At 41.7% G+C, this 19,284-nt stretch overlaps 1 protein-coding gene across 2 annotated transcripts in view; it reads right to left on the reverse strand.

The window, feature by feature from the left end:
- ADCY9 (adenylate cyclase 9) overlaps nt 1-19,284 on the reverse strand; it is a 99,467-nt gene that overhangs the window by 22,463 nt on the left and 57,720 nt on the right. For both annotated transcript variants that reach the window (XM_005244086.4, XM_027796197.2), the window contains 4 exons: nt 18,456-18,673; nt 13,652-13,754; nt 10,426-10,634; nt 2,441-2,600 (listed from right to left, as the gene is read on the reverse strand). In XM_005244086.4, coding sequence (XP_005244143.1) covers nt 2,441-2,600; nt 10,426-10,634; nt 13,652-13,754; nt 18,456-18,673 — 690 coding nt within the window. The remainder of the gene's footprint in view (nt 1-2,440; nt 2,601-10,425; nt 10,635-13,651; nt 13,755-18,455; nt 18,674-19,284) is intronic.

Below are 19,284 nucleotides of genomic sequence, written 5' to 3' on the forward strand. Positions count from 1 at the left end.
AGTATGAAAAAAATCTGTTTCGATAGCACAAGGCAGGTATCAGTCGTTGTCAACTGATGCTCAGTAACACGGCCACCTGTGCCAATTAGAAAGGACAATTTTAGATTCGCTGTTCCAAATGCCCTATCTGAAACCCCCCTTCCTTTTCCACATCTCTACTGGATAAAGAAACAGAAGTGCAGGACAGATATATTGCCCAGAATGTTTTGTTTCCCTGAGATACACCCTTACAGTGGTCAAAACTCTGAAGCTGCTGCGCAAATTGTTTTACGAAGAATACTAATGACCATCCAAGGTAAAACAGAGACTCCACAACTGCATTCCCGAGTTCCATTCTAGCTATATATTGCATTTTACAGTATCAAATAATCTCTCCCTGTCTCTCTCACTTAAATTTCCCTTACAGCTGAAGTGCAGAGACTGCAGATTAGCAATACCGTAGCATAACAAATAAGCATGTGATTCAGAAGTAGACACAGTGTATGGGAAAAAAACCTTACATAATTTACCATTTTTAAACCACAAGCAGAGTTGTTGGGTTTTTTTTTTAACTGACTCAAAAACGGATAAAAGGAATTTCAGAAGTGTCCATAAAAAAACATAATTTAAACTTACTTTTCTTCCCCCATTTCAGGTCTCCTAAAGTGGCAGAGCACTGGTTCTCACTCCAAGTGATGCCCCAGCATGAAGCCAGCCTATAGAGGGTCAGTAAGTGCTGGGTTTTACTATGTACGCATGGCTTTGGAAAGTTTTTTTTTTTTTCATTGCTGTTCTTGTTAATTTTTAATTATTTTATATCCAGGGAGGGTATAAAATGCTATGAATAAAAAAAAACTTTGCAAAACCATGTCATAGTAAAATATGACACTTACCTGACCCTCTATAGATTGACTCCATTTCCTAGAGCTCCATGATTGTTGAAACACTGAGCACAAGACGAGTTGGGACATCTCTTGGAGAGTGAGCCAACAACCCCACGACTCTGGAGGACCTGCAAGAGGAAAAAAAGCAAAGTTCATTCTCAGTTGGGCGACAAACACCACCGTCTTACTGCTGCCGCCTGAAGCACTTCAACTAACAACGTGATCTGAACAGGTACCAAGAATACACTAATAAAACTGTTCTTCCAACATTATTTTTAAATGTTTGGAGAGATCATCAGGGATGGTGATGAATGGGATGATACAAAAATCAAAGGACAGATTTGAGAGGTTTGAAGGTTTCCAGCTCCCTTCAGTGTGAGGAAAACATCCCTACAATTAGTTTAATGGTAGTCATGAGGCAGAAACACCATCATTAAACTGAAACAAAAAAAATATTTTAAAATTAACAGCTTAAAATAGTTAACTAAGGTTCACAAAAGGTAAAATCTGCAGAATGATTTTAAACACGGGATGTGAAAGAATATCAAATACAGTCTGCCGTGACTGTGAGAACCGTGGAACATATCTTTAAGTCAGGAAGGACCAAAAACCGTCTCGTCCACATTCCCATGGAACGAACACTTCCCAACACCCAATAATAAACTGTGATAGGAAGAATGAAGAGGATATAGTCGTTACCTATGCCTAGGGCCCTGAAACAGCAAGAGATTTGCAAAACAGAATTCCCTGAAGATCCTGGAAAGGAAGGATCGTATACTGTGCTACCTGAGAGAAACTTGCAGAGAAACAAATTTTCATCTCCAGTTCCATTTTATTCACAGTTCTTAAACATCGACTTTATGCTACAGTTAGCCTTTAAATGAAACTGTTCTTTCCCCTGCTCAATATTCAACCCCCTGTTTCCCCCCTTCTGAATGTTTTTATTCAAGGAGACACCACACCCCCTGTGTGGTCCACAGGGGGACCTTTCTGTGGCTGAGCTAAATACCCCAGTTACTTTCCGATCATTTCAGAAGACAGCCGTTGCGTTCCTTTAACCATTCCCGCAGCCCCTGCACGGCCATCATTCCTAGGTACTCAGAGCTCTCTCCTTTGAGTTTCTCCATCTAACTCTGCAAAAAAAAAACATCCACTGCTAATCCTGTTCCCGCTGTTAAGATTCACTGGTGGGCATACAAAGTTTTTAAGTGTACACAGCACCTCCAACTGCAAACTCTAAATCAAAACCAGGATGAATGCAATGAAAAGCCTGAGACACACTTCTTGCATTACCCAGAATAAATACCTGCAGAAGTGTTTGGTCTAAGAAAAAAATGGTATGTACGTAGGCAGGCATTATAGGTATCCCTCTCCTCTTTTGTATGAGTTTTCAAATAAGCAAGTGATTGTATTTACATAACAAACTAGGCATTTCATCATACACAAAAGCTCTATTCTCTAACGGATCTGTATCAAATAGATGTAAAGCAGGAGGGAGGTGAAGGAAGACAGCAGGCAAGCAACAAGCTTTGTTAGATCCAAAACGTCAGATTATGAAACAGAGTTCGACAACTTACATGTATATTTGTTTCAAAATCAGAGGTGAAGTGTGAAAAAACTGCAAGAGCTGGGAGAGAAACCAGAATTGCACCGAAAAAATGTCGAGGCAGCCAGCCAGATATCACCTCCAGGAGACGCTTGGTGCAAGTCATCACCTCCTCCAGAAAGAACGCCATTCTGGAACAAATGAAATCACAGACAGAGGCATTAATTTCAGTGCATCACTTCATACATCTAAATTTACCTATAATAATAGAATTTAAATCCTTCATTTAGACCGCACGAGCACTCACCGCCCATTACATGTCATAGCAGCTGTTGGTAATTTCAGGAAATAATCCACCTTTGCTAAAGATGACTGGTTGTTTGCTCTGGCAAGGGGGTGCCGGCAAAGGGAGGGAGAGCAAGTGGGATGGTGGGCTTTGAGTAAACAAACTGAAACCCAACCTTCACTTGGAAGGTAAGCATAGGAAAGGCGTCTCTCTTATTTAGCCTAAAAAGCAGGTGGGGAGAGGGAAAGCTCTTACAAGTTAAAAATACTTACAATAACACCAGAAATGTTTTAAAAGCAGGGCTGTATCCCCTGCTAACAGATCAGTCAGCCAGAGGCCGTGCAAACTCATGCCATCTTAACATTATCCTGCAATTGAAACCAGTCCTCCCAGTTGCAACCACCCTGACAGAAGCTCCCAGTTCCTGCCTGCAAGCAGACTCCGCTCTCTCTCATTAGGGAAGGGGAAGAGGAGTGTGGGCTGCGAGCTGGCACCCTCGGCAGGCAGCAGAGCCTGAGAAGCAGTTGCGATGAGCACCTCGGAGGCCAGCTGGCAGCTGACACGCTCCTCCGCTCGCCTGGCGGTATCTATCACAGCAACCCAGTTGGCTCCGCACGAGGCATGCGGGAAGGAACGGTTCTTGCCTCAAGCTGCTGATAAAATGATGGCCCAAACCTGTGAAGTGCTGAAGCAGCCAACTGAAGAGCTCCGGAGAGCAGCTTAACAGAGATAATTCTTAAATGAGAGCATTTTTAATGGTTAAAAAGAATAAGGCAAGGTAAAAGGATGCTTAATGCTCGAGGATGTTGTGCAGGAAAGTACAGAAACAAATCCCTGCGATAACTTCCTTCTCGAAGCACAAAAATATTAGTCACTCTAGAAAAAATACCACTGCTGTTCAATTTTCTAATTATTTTTATGAAGACACCAAAAGCTAACATAGCAGAGTTCACTTCATTCAAAGCCATTACACGTGGATGTATAGAATTATCAGAATCGGTCTAGGCAGGTAATTCTGCTAGTGTAACAGCCGGCTGCAGCAGAGCCCGAGCGCAACGTAGCTGCTGCTTTTTTTGGACAGAGACGTTCACAGCTGAAAAAAACCCAAAACACCAACATCCACTAAATATGAAATTCGCAATCTCCAAAGTTACACAAATTATTCCGTATTACCTGTATCTTTTAAAAGAGAAAAGCTATCCATGGTTTTTTCCCACTATTGTCTAAAATACACAGTATTATCCTGGACAAAAGCCAGATACAAACCAGGATAAATTTAAAGTTCTTTATGTGAAATTGACACTTATTCCACACCTTTAAATATGTATTGTTTATGAACGATATTTTCATTCTCTAGCCTAGACTTCTGTGAATTTTGCAACGTCAAGCATATTTTTAAAGCTTCAAAAGCTCTTCTGCAATTTAATATATTAAAATCCGGAAATTATATTTAAATGCATAGAAAAAGAGAAATTTGGGGGTAGCAGGATAATGTTGTAATGCACCAGGGCCCCACGAGGGGGTGCTCACAGATTTGCTAGTTCCCACTTCAGCGAACTTCCATTTACACCAAAAATACCGCTATATTCCATCGCAAATATGAATTTCCAACAAAGCATAGGAAAAAATTGTTTACCGGGCGATTTTTTTTTGAATGTCCATAGAGTAAGAACTGGGTTTTCTCAAGCATTATATGCTGCCCTAACTGCTGCCTCCAACACCAGTGACAGAACGCCTGCCTTCAGCAGCAGCCAAGCTCGCCCAGGATCGAGCGCTTCTGAAAATGCCACCCAAGTTCATGCCTCTAAAAATAAAGTCCGATTCTCCCAAAGCCTACGAACAAGGACGAGCATTTACACGGCTGAATGGTGAGAAAGGGAAGCGCAGCGGGGTGCAGAGCCAGGAGCAGCCAGTCTCCCCGAAGGGAGAGCAGCCCCCCTGCCCACGCTCCCGTGGAGCTGGCACTGAAACCCGCTCCGTGCCACGCCAGGGGTGGCAGATACCCAGTGCAGTTCCTGTCTCTCACCGCAACCCACACAACAGGGACTCCACGGTGCAGAAAGCTTTTTAAAATAAATTTTTCCCCCCCCTCTCAAGCCTCCATGCCAGGACAAATTCTTGTGGGAACTATAGCAACAAATCCATCAGCGAACCCGACCCGTTAATCCTGCGATGAGGACACTTCTTTATTTAGGCAGCTGTGTGTTTCAAAAAAAGCTAGTGCAAATTCCAGAACAACGCCACATTTCTCATGATGATGTTTACCTTCTTGCATTGATTTTCCCCCCACACCCCACCCCAGTTCGGCATTTATCACAATGCTCTGTACTCTGGAATTAAAATGATTGAAATCTCATTCTTCACAGAACAGTGAAAGCCTGTGAATACAGCACGACCCTCCCATCGCAGGAAGTAAGAAGTGCATTAAATCCAGACAACAACGAGAGCTGCAGACAGATTTAATGGCTACGGGGCAGTATCAGTAAATAATGCCGTGTCAGTGGGTAGCTCAACAGGCCTTAAATGCTAAAGCATCCAAGATGTTTACACAAGCTGGAGTTCAAATTAGTAACTTTGACATAAATGATTAATGGGTAATGGAGAATGTTACCATCATTTCTGTATTTACTGGCAGTTTAAAATCAATTCCCATAGTTCAAATCAAAAGCATTTGGCATAGAGGCAATTTGGTGGGATATTAAATACCAAAGCCACAGATGTTAGAAATAAGTAAAGGCAAACAGAATACATTGTTTTCCCTTGCATCAATAGTCTGTATCAGTCATGTTGTTAACAGAACTGGTTCATTAAGCTCTAGTTGTAGAAAACAATTTTTGTTCCTGGTCATTAGGAATTTAAAAGATCCAACTGGTCTCAGTTGTAGACAGACCGTGGGTGTTCAGCAAGCCTGGGGAGGCAAGGTACCGGGCAAAGGGCAGTTCTGCTTAGTCAGACAACAGCAGTTTCCCATTTTACTGTTTTGATTGTACTTGCTTTCTTCATCCAGAAGGTACTTTTTTTTGCTCTCTAGAAAGGTCCTTCTGAATTAATGAATCAACTTATCACGTGCTCCCACCACTCACTCTTTTGAGCAGGGTTGAAATATCCACTATTCTGGCCTCAGCTCTTCACCCTCAGTGAAGCCTTCTATCAAAAGCAACACATTCTTTTAAAACAAATTTATTTATAACAAGTTTTACTTGAGAAAAGAACAAGATGTCAAAAATACTTGGTTAATAAAAGTCCTGTATTTACAGCTAAAATAGCAGGCAGATGTCTTTTACCTGTATTCCTGCAGAAGCACTCCTAAGAACCGCAAGTGAAATCTCACACTCTGCTGTATGTTCGATGACATTTCCCAAGGTATTTTTATAAAATAGCAGAACTTTAGGACCTCTTACACTTCAACTGAACTCATGAAAGTCAAAGTAGTCACATTTCAAGTGGGCAGGACATTCTTTGCGCTACATTTACAGCACAGGAGATGACATTTTCCACGTGCTTACAAATGAAGTACCATGTTTAGTGTGCAGTTTTGTACAAGTAATTTTAGAGTGGCACTTGTGCTAACAGTGGGATCCTCATCTATAGATACTCCCATAATTTATTATCAGACACTTCAAAGGAATCAAAACATCCTTCCCCCTTCTAGGCTTTGCTCCATGAGGACTTCTGCTCTTCTAGAACTTAAAAGTTTTAAATTCTTTCTCATCATACAGGCAGTGACAGTGCTCTCTGCTGCCACTCCGGCAGCTGGACTAAAGGTCTTAGCTGTAGTGAGTACTTCCTAGGCTGAGTCCTGGATTCAATTAGAAGTCAGACCGATTTAAAGACAGGGTGTTTCACATCACGATAATGAAAATACAATGACAAACTTAGGCAAGAATTTTCTGGTCCTAAAATAAGCCCTTTTCCTGAAATTCTGGGGTTGTGCCCAGCATTGTAGTCCAATCTCCTCCCTGAAGATATCTCGGTGGTATTCTGTGATTGTCATTTGGGATGACACTTCTGCACAGGAAGTTCTGCACTGTTTCTGTGCATAACGAATGGTTGGAATGAACAGTCCTCACTCCGAAGAGCATTTCAAGAGGAAAAAGACAATTTTCTTCTTTCTGCTGAAGGGAACTGTACCAGAAGTGTGTGCCTCAGGTTGTGGAGACCAGAGTGGCCCAAAAGCATATTTTATGTATTTACTATAAAATAAATACGTATTGTAAATTTAAAACAAAACAAAAAACCCTTCAAGGGAAAACAGATACCTTTTCCTACAAAAGCCCCTACCAAATATGCCATTGCCATTACATTTAACACTGAAAACCTACCAGAAAGCCTCTGAGATTTTTCATCTCATAAGACTGCTCTTTTTTGGTGTATAATATGAGGCTATTTTCACGAAGGTACTCTGGGTAGGATCTACTCAGATCTGAGATGATCCTGTTTTGCACTTCAAGAGATTTACCGAAGTGTTCCCTTAGATGGATGATCAGAGTTAAGCCAAATATAAATTTTATCTCATTAGTAGAAGAAAGATTGTGAATGTAAGCCCATGGTAGCAAGTTCCTAAGAACCAATTGCTTGTAACTGTGGAGTAGAGTGATTTGCAGACACTTCCTTCCCACCAAAAGAAAGGACCAATCCATCTCTCACAAGACCAGGGCTCCGGTAGCAAGGGGTACCTAGTGACTCAATTCCTATGTCCTTACTCCTCAACTTCCAGTTTGATGGAGAGGATGGGGAAGGGCAGCAGCCTCTTACCCCACCCAGCGATTCCCGTTTCCCAAACTAACCAGGAGAGTTTGCAGGATCTTGAGATTAATGGTCAGCTTGACTCCAGTGAGAGCAGCAAGTGCTAGCTTGCTGACCAACTGACCAACGGTACCCGTAGCAGCCCTGCAGGAACTGCAGCATTCCCTGCATGCCCAACCTCCTCCCAGTGCCCGTTAGGATAAAGACAGTCCTGCAGGCTGTCAAGACAGCATTTACTGAAAATCTGTAATTACTATGCCAGGTGGGCCTATGTGAGTTTTGATGGCTGGCTACAGGTGTTCTCCACAGTGAGAGATGGTTCTCAACCTGTTTTCAAATCAGAATTGAACACAAAAGAATGATTAATATTAAACAAATACATACTTCTAAGGCTTAGGAATCATCCTGAAAAACTTGCTTTTTAAATCTCACTGACTTTAAATGAGGCATCCAGGCCAGGTTAGAAAGTAAAATTCAGGCTTTGAGCCAACAGTCTCATGAAAATATTAAAAATGTCAGTGGCAGAACCAAAACAGTGTTAAGAAAATATTATAAAGCCACGTAAAGCCAACCTGGTAATAGCCCAGGCTCGCTACCAGAGAGCATGGGCTCTCAGCAACATAGTGCTGCAATGAAGCTAAACCTCTGGGCACCCTACACAGCTCAGAAAGACAAAACCACTTTGCAAATTCTTGACTGTATAGATAGCACACCGAAGTGCTCCTTCTCCTTCAGAAATCCATAAACCACCCATTACAGAACAGGAGTGAAATAAAACCTTATGTACGTACCTACAAAAATTTCTAAGATTATAGCAATGATTTTTATAAATTTACAAAGTAAGAAAAGGGAAACTCAAAGTAGCATTGGAAAAACAAGTGGGAACAACAGTGAATTGAAAAATACTAAAGGGGAGTAAAAATTCACCTGCAAGGTGAATGAACCCGAATTTTCTCCAAACGTATCTGGATAGCAGAAACTAGCTCTTCTGCAAAGTGGTAGAGTTGCTCGGAGGGATGCAATGCCATGGCCACCACATCCAGGCTACCTGCTCACTGCTGCTTTCCTACCCTCCTGCCTGGTGCGATGAAAGAGCTGCCTGGGCACATTAAACTGATTAAAAAAACCCTTCCCCCCTCCCCTCGCTCTTAAGAGAATACAGAAACTGTTCTGCAAAGGGGAAAATGCATTTCTGGTGCAAGAGAGAGGACAGAGCAACAGGTAATCCAGTTCAGCATGCACCAGAATAACAGTCCTACCAACTCAACCATCTCCCAGTACTGGGCTTAACTCTTCCTGGATTTCTAGATTTTCTGAAACCACCAAACCTACAATACTACTCAAACTGCAACAATCAAATAAACCTGCTATGAAATACTATCCTTGAAAACATTTCCACTGTTCATAAATGACCTCTCTCTGCTCCTAAATGCCAGCCTTCACGTAAATACGCTTGCACATATTTACATGCACACTGAGTCACAAGCTTGCTTCAGTGACTGAAGTACTAATTTGGTACTTTTAACCTTGACCCTGAAAAGGCAAAGTAAAAGTGTAAACTGTAATCCTTTACTTCTTTTCAAACAGCTGAATTGCTTCTAACTTGTAATTACAAAAGCATTTTAACTTATGCATACCTGACAGATGTGCAGAACTGCGAGTGAGGACACACGTTTCCCCACCCTTACAGCATGCTCTTGTGTCAGAAGGAAATGCCATGAAAGCAGGGGATGAGTAGGGCAGAATAAACCTGCTCTCACAAGTATAGACAAACAATTTACTAGTAAGTCTATCATCTGGGTTAATAACAGGTTACATGTGGTATCTGTATAAATCAGACAACACACCCAGGAGAGCACGAGTTTTACTGAATGCATGTACAACTGCAGCCTTCTACACCTGAACACGTTCGGAACGCCATCATGCCTGGGAAAACCCCACACGACACAGGAACCATACTGGAACTGCTTGCCAGTTTGTCACAAATGCTGGGAGAAGGCCCACAAGCGCCCTGGAAGTCTAGCACACACATCCTCTGGGTGACTGGCTACAAAACCAGGAACGAGGAGGCACTGCTGTGTACCAGGTGCCTGCAGCCAAGCCTCACCTCCGAGGGCACCAGAGAGGCTGAGGCGCAGGGGTTGCAGGGACACGTTTAAGAGCCCAGGACTCGGGGACTGTGTGCTGCCAGCTGGGAAGAGGCAGTGTGAGGGCTGGCACTGCCTGGCACAGCCCTGCAAAGCCGCCCTTTCTGCAGAGACAAAGTAGTGCCCCTTCCATTTTCAAGCAGCAGCTGACTGTCACACAGCCCCGGACTCGGGGGAAATGCTGAATTCCAATTATGTGTCAAACAGAGAAAACACAAACTATTTGAGTATTAAACCCATGAAACCTGAAATAGAGATCATTAAGAAAACTAATCTTGAACAGACACAATGTGACTTTTGCAACTTTAAGAGTGTTTGGTTTGTTTGCAAAAAAAAAAAAAAACAACAAAAAACACCAAAACAAACAAAAAGGGTTGCTCTTGGCATTTCTGATCAATTATTTCAGTTTTGACACCAGCATAGCGTACTTCTGTGTAGGAATTTAAAGGCTGGGGTTTTGGATTTTTTTTTTTTTCCTGAAGGACAGAGGACAAGTTTTCTGTTTTATTTCCCTCACTCTGATGGCCCTGTGTGGGGAGAAGATATACAGTTGCGTGTGGCATCCCATGCAAAAATAAGCAGGGTCAGGCATGGAATGCAGATTCTGTTTCCTTAAGTGGCCTCTACCAGAGTCACCTTTCTCTGCTACAATTTCTGCAGCTCGACCTCTCTTTGCACAAGATCTGCTGCAAGACTTCTTGGCTTCACTAACACTGTTCTCCAAATACTACAGACCATCCAAGTGAGTTCCTGGGATGCCGTCAAACAAAATGTTCCCAAGCCAGCCACCATTTCACTTCTCACTGCTATTTCAAGACTTTCTTACACTTTATTTACCTAATTGAGATGACAAGGGACAGCACCTCTAGCAGGATGGCAATGATGAACACGACGACTGCTGCAGGTGGTGGAGGGGATGCGACCATCCCGTGTTTCAGGAAACATGTGATTGAGAGTATGAGGAAGACTGTGGTGGAGAGGAACACATCCAGGAGCGAGCTGAAGGTAGCGCTGGCAAATGTCTTCACTGGAGCATTCCTCATAACCTGTGTGGAATACAGTGATTGAAGGAAGGGATGAAAATGAAGAAATACTATTTTGCTGAATTCAACTGTACCATAAGCAGCAGCTCACAAAACCAAATAAAGGAATACAGATCTTTTTGCCACTTCATTAACCCAATGTTAGTACTGTTTTGAAAGAGGTAACAGAAGAGGTAGTTCAATGGCTATCACAGCACCCTGGGAACAAGTCTGTGTTGGAAAAAAAACACTGGCAGCACAGCCCCTGGGTCTGGGGTGATTTTTACAGAATATTATGATACAGAAATAGCGATATGAAAACTGCCTGTTCTATGCAAAGAAACATAAACCCCGTAATTACTAGCAGATAAAGCTATAAGAAGTTTTCTTCAACGATTTCCATTTAAAATAATAATAGATTTTACAACAAGCCTTTTAGCTCTCATGGTTCTTTAAGAAAACCCTCCAAACACCACTCCACAGGAACAGTTACTTGCCTGTGGGAGAGTTCACATCTCCCTTTCAGACCAGCAACAATCAGGACGCTGTGTAATCCGAATTGATCAGAGCCCAGGACACCAAGTTCTGTTCCACCATAACCCCTTACCACACATTCCCATCCCATCTTGTCCTGGCCCCAGTGCTCGTGCAGCTGTGCTGTGTGCTGCTTTGGCCAGTCCAGCTGAAAACTAGATCATGAGCTCCACATCCTGGCTTACTCAGATGAGCCCCGTCTTATGAGTGTTTATATCTGCCCAAGGGACCACAGACAGCAAGTTCCAAAGAAAAACATAAAATATATTATCAATATCACCATGAAGTAACCCAGTTTGAGCACTCTGGTTTAATTTGGAAATTTCTTTTGCTCCTCAGAACACTGTCTGTGCTACGCAATATTGGGAAATGAATGTGTTCCTCATTTGTATCTCTCTGCAACCTAATAAATTCAGCCAGCATCATTTCAGTGCCAAAATTACCTTTTAATTTGAACTGTAGCAGAATCCTGTTAGTCCACACAGAAAGTCACATAAATTGAATTAAGAAAAGCAGCACTATATCCTAAAGTCACAGCATAAGAGATGCCCTAATAGTGTGAAGTAGTGCTTTAATTTCCAAACAAGAACAGGCTGAGCAAGCTCTTGGGAAGTGGAGCCACTTACAGAGAACAATCACACACCGAGCATGCAGCTGGTACTGTGTAATTAGAGGTGAATTCAGTGGTGTTGGAAGTTACTTTTAGCAAGTTTACTGCAAGGCAATTAAAGAACCAGCAGCGCTGACAAATCATTTCACTCTCCAAGAGAAGATTTTTTCATTGTTGCTATTGTTTTGGACCAGTACAATGCTCATACTAAGGCTTTAACAGGTTTTCACCCCAGCGCTGCAGAGTTACTGTTAAGAGTGAAGATTCTCATTTCCAGGGAGGTTTACACAGTAATTTTCAAATCAATAGCTTGCCACTAACCAAATGCACAGACCACATTCCTTCTCCTTCTATAAATTTCCTACATATCCACATTAATTGCTCAAACTGTATATTCTTGACTATCACTGCTTTGCTTCTCTTTCCAATCTCTCCATCGGAAAAAACCCAATTTATTATTTTCTGTATAGTTCGTGCAAATTTTGCAGGCTGTACCCCATGGGAAGTTTCTCCCTGTTGCTGCTGCATGAGTTTTACTCAGAGATACCACTAGAATACCATGCTGCAGGGTGAGTGTGGAGCTTCTGAGCAAACTCAACTGCAACGCAACTATGCTTCCCTTTGTGTAAAAAAAATAAGTTAGGTCTCATTTGTAAACACTGGAAAACAAGCAAACAGGGATACTGCTAAGGACGGTGTGGCAATGCTGCCCAGAACAGAAAGCAGCCCATGAACACAAAGCAACAAGCAGCAGCAGCACAAACCCTACCTGCCCTCAGATGTAGGGGACACGGGGAAGAAAAGAAATCAACACCTACATTTATCACGATGCAATGCTGCCAGACAGATGACCAAACTAATAGCTCAACGCTACTGGAAGGGAAGGGCCCATTCCCCTTCCTGCTGCCGGACACTTATCTTGCACTGGCTTTGGCGCCTGCCAACCTCTCTGTGAGCTGCTGGTTCGATACAGCAGAGAACAGACCCAGACAGAAAAAGAAAAGCTCCCAACAGAAAAACACAACAGAAATATTTTAGGCTAGGCTAGTAAAATGAACTGGCACACAGCAGGGAAGCCTAATAAGCACCAAAGCCATCAGAAGGAGCAGGAAGGAGTAGGAACAAGGAAGGTAGAGCAATTGCCCTCTTTTGGCAGCAACTTTTCAGCTACTTGTGGAAATGCAGCCTCAGTTAGTACTGACACCTAATGATGCTACATGTAAACTTAAAATGTCTTGCTAGTTCATACCAACCAGGCAGGAGTATCTACTGGCACGGAAAGCCTACAATGTTATTAGCTCCCAAGGGAATTAAGGACTGTTTACACTCAGTGCAGAATCCTGAAGAAAGCACTAAGTTCCCTACAATTTACTCGCTGTTCCTTACAATTACGCAGTGTTTTGAACTATTTCTGAATGCAGCACACTTACGGAACTTAGGACATTTGAGTTCAAGAGCAGGTTTGGGTTTTGCAGGGATAACCATGAGGCTCTGACATGAACAAGAATCAAACTTAAAGTTACCATTCTCAAATTTAGGATATTTGATGAGAAGGCAAGTAGCATTTGGTACTTCACTTTCATCTTAGCATGGTTCTCTGGCCTGCCTAAAGCCTTAAAACATTAACCTGAAAATGGAGAAAAAGCAAGTCAGAAGTAGTGTGTCTTGGCCAACTGTGAAAATGTATGTCCAGCCCAAACGTTGGACTAGACTCAGGGCATGGCACAAGACAGGTAAACTGGGAGGAGACTGTTTTCAGAGGTAGCAATACCAAGAAGCAAACCACATTTGACATTTTATGACCCTTGTCACCAACTGCAACGAAATATGTTAAAAACAACAACAGACAGTTGCTTAGACAGATTACAGAAGGAAATCAATGCCAGGAGAAACACACCTCTTCCTGATAGCTCGTCCTGTAGGTCATCTCCAAATCCTGATCCAAGAAGTTCAGGCTCAGCTTGTTAATAGGCGGTTTAAAGAAGTAGTCTTTCATGAGGCTAAAGAGAAAAGATGGTAACAACATCAGTGTATTCCACCGCAACTCTTTCAGAGCCCCCCATTCTGTGGTTTCTGTTTCTAGGGATGCTGGTGCATGGCTTTGAAGTTCCTGTAGCTTTCCATCGCTCTCCATCACTGAGGCACCTCCTTAACCACATCAGTTGCTCAGTCAAAGGAAATACCTTACAGAAAAACGACAGAGCAAACTTTCATACTTTCAGGAAGAGACTAACAAGTCCTTCCAGAAACCGAACAGCTGTAACTGCAGATGACTACAGATAATGGTAACATAAGCCAGTAAATAGTAAAGGTTAATTGCTGCTATAGAGGCACAACCTTAGGAGACGTGTGGCTGTGGGATATTTGTATCTTGGGTGGAATTCAATAGTTTGAAACAAGCCAAGGATGAAAAAGGTGACAAATCGTTAGGAAAAAACCCAACGCGTTGTCCATTTTCGAAAACTGCACTTTCTTGTTATTTCAAAGACACAACTGGGAACATTGCCTTAATGATCTGGACTGCAGAGAAATGGGACCTGAGGAGACAGAGAGCTTAAATTTACTTCTGCAACTAAAGATTTGAAATCACCAGAACTGGAAACAAAGGCACTGACAGATAACGAAACTAGCTCACTAGGACTAATGAACCAGGAGGCAGCAGCTGCCAGAGGGTGTTTACGCACTCCTCCACCCTCTTCCAGCATCAGGTGCAAAAAAAAAACCCCAAACCATAAAAGAGGCCTTGGCCATTAAACAGGTGTTTCTATTCCCCATCCTCTGGAGCAAAAACAGAACATTTTTTGAATTTTACATTAGTTGTAAGAGGTTTATGAAAGAAGTTTTCTAACAACAGCTATGGCACTTGATCTGCAAACCTTTTTTTCAAGTAGGTGTCAAAGAGCTGAAAGGACTCCACTTAGCGCAGGGAGCGCTTTTGTGCCCCATGGTTGCAGAGTAAGGTCATGCCTGCTTCTACCATATATTGCAGGGGTAGCCCATCACCCTCTCTTCTGTGCAGTCCTCATCTGAGACTTCAAAACACAGGCTCTTGCTATGAACCTTTCAATGTCAAGCAACTGATCCCACTTGTTATTACAGTGAACTGTTTAAAAATTGCTGTAGAGTCTGAAATGGGGCAGCTTCTTTGCAAGTGTTATTCCCACCTTGAAAATTGTAGCACCGGAGCAACAATTAGTGGGCTATTTTCAAGCTGGTAACTCTAGAGCAAAAACCGGAGAGGCACATGAGATCAAATTCTAAGCAGATGAAGAAGCTGAAAGCTCCTACAGAGTACTCTGTGACAGAATTCTTTTTTTCAGGGGGTTTGCTTTTGGGTTTTTCTGTTTATTTTTTATGAATACTTGGAAAAGAGGTATTCTGGAAGTACAAGCTCCCCAGCACAAGATGACAGGTGGGAAGCATTTTTTTCTTGAGATGCAAGACTAACCAAACACACATTCCTAGACTGAAGTTCAAGAAGACAAAAGACATGATACTTTATAACCTTTAAACATTCTGGCTTTGGCCAATATATTAAAAACATCAGGATATTCTGAAGGAATGATAGGACAGATTCACTCGAGCCCCCGTTCTCTCACTCATTCCTCATCTTCCCTCCCTCACCTCTCAAGACGTTTCTGAAAATGCAAAATATCAATTTTGCAAACTTTTCTTCTTTAGGAAAAAAAAATATTGTCGAATTCACTTTCTTCCTCCAGGGGAAGCTCAACAGAGTATGTTGACGTGCTGGAGCTGCAATGGCCTAAGGAGGTAGGAAGAACAATGCAGTTTGCCAGTGCTGCACAGAACAGACGGCATAACACGACAAAACAAGGGTGAAGGCAGCATTTCTGGTGTCAGCCAGCCATACCGTGCCAGTCCAGCTCCATCTCAATAGTCGTCTGTCTCAAAGAGGAAGATCCCAGTTTAGTTGACTAAACACAGTCAAGTACATAATCTGCTTCCCGGGAGGCATGTGCCTCCACAGCACAAGTGATTTCTGTTTTCCCTGAATCAAGCAAGACTGGGAAGTGGGAGATGAAAGAAACAATTTTTTAAAGTATTTAAACAGGAAACTGACCCAAGGAGGGGATGAAGGACTGCACAGAACCTAGCTTCTAAGGCCAGCTTCGTATTTCCCTGGGACTCTGCTCTGTAAGTCTAAGGAGATCATTTGTGAGTACTGTCCTGATTAGCACCTGAGGACTTGTTTCTTGTACTTCAAAAGGTTTATAACCTAAGGTTTATGTAATTTTTCTTGGAAACAAAAATCTAAAAAGTGAGAATCCATTGAGGGCAAGCCCAGTGAAATTCAGTTTAAACATTTTGTACTCTTGCACTGTGGTTTTCTTCTATAATACACAGTGACATGCAGATTACAATGAACAAAGCATGTAATTTTTATAGTGGTTGTAGTCAAGCCAGACTCAAAGCTCAAACTATACACTGTTTGCCAAATATATATAATCAAGTTGTAAGAAGATGCAAACTAGTAACTTGGAACTAGATGATCTTTAAGGTCCCTTCCAACCCAAACCATTCCATGATTGTATGACTCTATGAAAAGGATTCTTGTATAATGTTATCAATCCAAATATACCGCAGTAACACTGGCTTTATTATTATTAAAGATAACTGGAACTGTGCTGAGGTATCAGCTCCAAGGTGAAATCTCAGCAAGCAAAGAAACCAATGGCTGCTCATGAAACTCTCAGCCACACACTTAAACCCTAGAAAGAGGTTGGGAAACGAAAAATATCACCAGCATCCAGCATTTCCTCCTAGCTAGCCCTAGGCAGCTTCCTAATCTCCGGCATCCTCCCTATGACGTTTAACTCTTCCCAGCTGTACAGGAAGCCTGTGTGATCAATTTATTCACCTTACCACCGTATCTGGGTTAGGTACTTTCTGTTAATAGAAATTTATATCACAGATCAGAACAGCAGCATTGTGCGACACAGTGGGAATCACTGCCCAATGCTAGAGGAAGCTCACGCTTCGCGGCTGCATTTGCAGCAACATAAACCCAATGCAGCAAAACTCCAGTATGACCATTGCGAATGGAGTTTCACCTAAGACGATCAAGGGAAAGTTCGGACTTCACTCTTCTCCCTGGGAAAACTCAAATTTCCCATTCAAACATCCTCCCAGATACTAGATTTGTCGAGACCAACAATATATGTTTTACAGCAGGGGATCAAGACTGTTTTTAAGATTACTTATTACGTATAACTTCACATTAACAAACGTTAAAAAGGATTAATGTAGAATGGTGGGCTTAGAGCATTTTGCATAGAACTAATTAATCAGAAAATTATTTTTGGAAAGTTATGTTTACATGAACTGAACTCAGCAGAGAAGTTGCCTTGGCAACAAGAAATGGCCTACTTAATATGGTAATCATGATATTTAATTGAGACCAAAAAAAATCTAGGCTTTGACTGATGTCAAATCACAGTCCTACTTTTTCCTTTTTCCAAATCAGAAAGATTTATCCATTTTGTAAGTGGAGGAGGAAAGCACCAGAAACACATGAGCTTGAGCCAGGTACCTTCAGCAGACAAACAGCATAAATTAAAGTACTTATGTAACTCAAAATTTGCAGGATGCTAGTTACATTTTAAACAAAAATCCAATTTGTTCTTACTGATTTCTGCCAACATCTGGACTCTCCCAATCCATCTGTCTTGTAATATTTGGAAATGTCAGCTAAACACCTATTCTCTGTCACCAATGACATGCAGAGAAAAAAAATATTAAAAAAGGAACTTAAATTTTAACTGAAGTTGGCCACAGGAGTAAGGTAATCTGAAAAAATATACACAAGGGACTGGAGAGGGACTGCTGTCCCTCCCTCTCACTTCTCTCTGCTTTAGTTTCATGTTTTGAGTAAAGACAACAGTGTCCCTGTTCCAAGCAGCCTGGAGTCTATACGAGCAAACAGTTTCAAGGATATTTAGATAAAATACCCTCAATTTGAGTGGAAGCAGTGAAGCAAAAATAAGAATAGCCATAAATAATAACAAACTCAAGTTATTTGTTTAGTTGCTCCAGTCAAGTCACTGCCATAATAAGGGAGATATGGTTGTGTGTTTACAAAAATCACACACTACTGAATTTTGGAGAACATATTTTCTTCTGCCCAAAAGAAGTACTTTTTGTTTGAAACAGAGAGAGAAGCTAACTTTACAAAATGCTGTAGGTAGGTAGTAGGCTCATGAGGATTCACTCTATTAATTTTGCTTCCAAGCCCAGTATGACTTCTAGGTATTAGTCACATGTTATAGAAAAATCTGAGCTTTGTGGTTCAGATTTTATGTTAACACTTTTAATTGCAGAGCAAGGTAGATACTATGCACATTAAAAGGACTTTTGAACATGAAGATAAGAGTTCAACTTCATCAGAAATCATTTAAAGAGTATTTTTCCTTTTTAAAGACTCAACTGAAGAATGACTGTACACCATGGAAATGATGAAAAGCCTGGCTTTACATATTCCTGAGCAGAATGCTTCTGACATCACATTCCTACTGTACTTTAAGCAGAATATAGATAGACTAAGATCAGAAAACATATGACGTTATATAACAGTAATTACTGACAGGAAACAAAAGGCACACAAAGATTAAAGATATGGGACCCCTGTTTACTGCCTTCTCGCCTGTATACAATTTTACATTGTCCAATTCGATTTTCCTTACCTGTCTTCTTTAATCACATCCACAAAGTGAGCATCTGTCTTTTCTCTGATGTTTTTAAACCTCAAAGGAAGGAGAGCTGATTGATCCAGACTCACTCCACCCCATCTTCCTTTCTCTTGCAACATTTCGTAAAGTGAGGTTTGGCTGTTGCTGAGCTTTTCCTCCTGTGGAGGACTCAAAAGTCCATTCTGAGTCTTTGGACTGTGTCCTCCTGGAGCCTGAATGACAGAAAGCAAAATATACATGGGGAACATGAGTGGCTGAGAAAGTAGAAGGGATTTCATGGAGCAAAAGTTGAAAGACGTTCTTCCCTCAACATACCGAGCTGTTACCTGATCATGTCAAAGATCTAACTCCACCTGCCTTGAAGCCACTCACATCTTCTGTAAGTGCATGCCTACTTAGGTGTTGTCTTTTTGCTTTTTATGTACCATGTTTCCAAGGAGCAGAAAACAGAATATGTTTTAACACGAGCAATGAAGACCAACCACAAGCCCAAATTTCAGTCACTCATCTTAAGGTCAAGACTCTTCAAAAAGGCTTTTTAAATACCTACTTAAACTGTGCTATCTTTCCACAGGTCATGAGACAACTTACTCTGCCAGCCCTTGCTGATCCTTCCACTGGCAGCTACAGCCTTGCTGCTTCCCCAGACAGAGCTTCCTCCTTTCTCCCACCTGTGGGAACAGCCCTTTTGCACATCTCACCATCCTACCAAAAAAAATACGCTGTAAATTAAACTATGTTTTCTTCACTAAGATGTACTACTTCTTTCTGGTTTTCTGTTGCCTTTGTATTAATTAATGCTGCATTTTTGAAGTTTGACACC

Source organism: Falco peregrinus, chromosome 5, assembly GCF_023634155.1.
Source record: "Falco peregrinus isolate bFalPer1 chromosome 5, bFalPer1.pri, whole genome shotgun sequence".
Taxonomy (NCBI): Eukaryota; Metazoa; Chordata; class Aves; order Falconiformes; family Falconidae; genus Falco; species Falco peregrinus.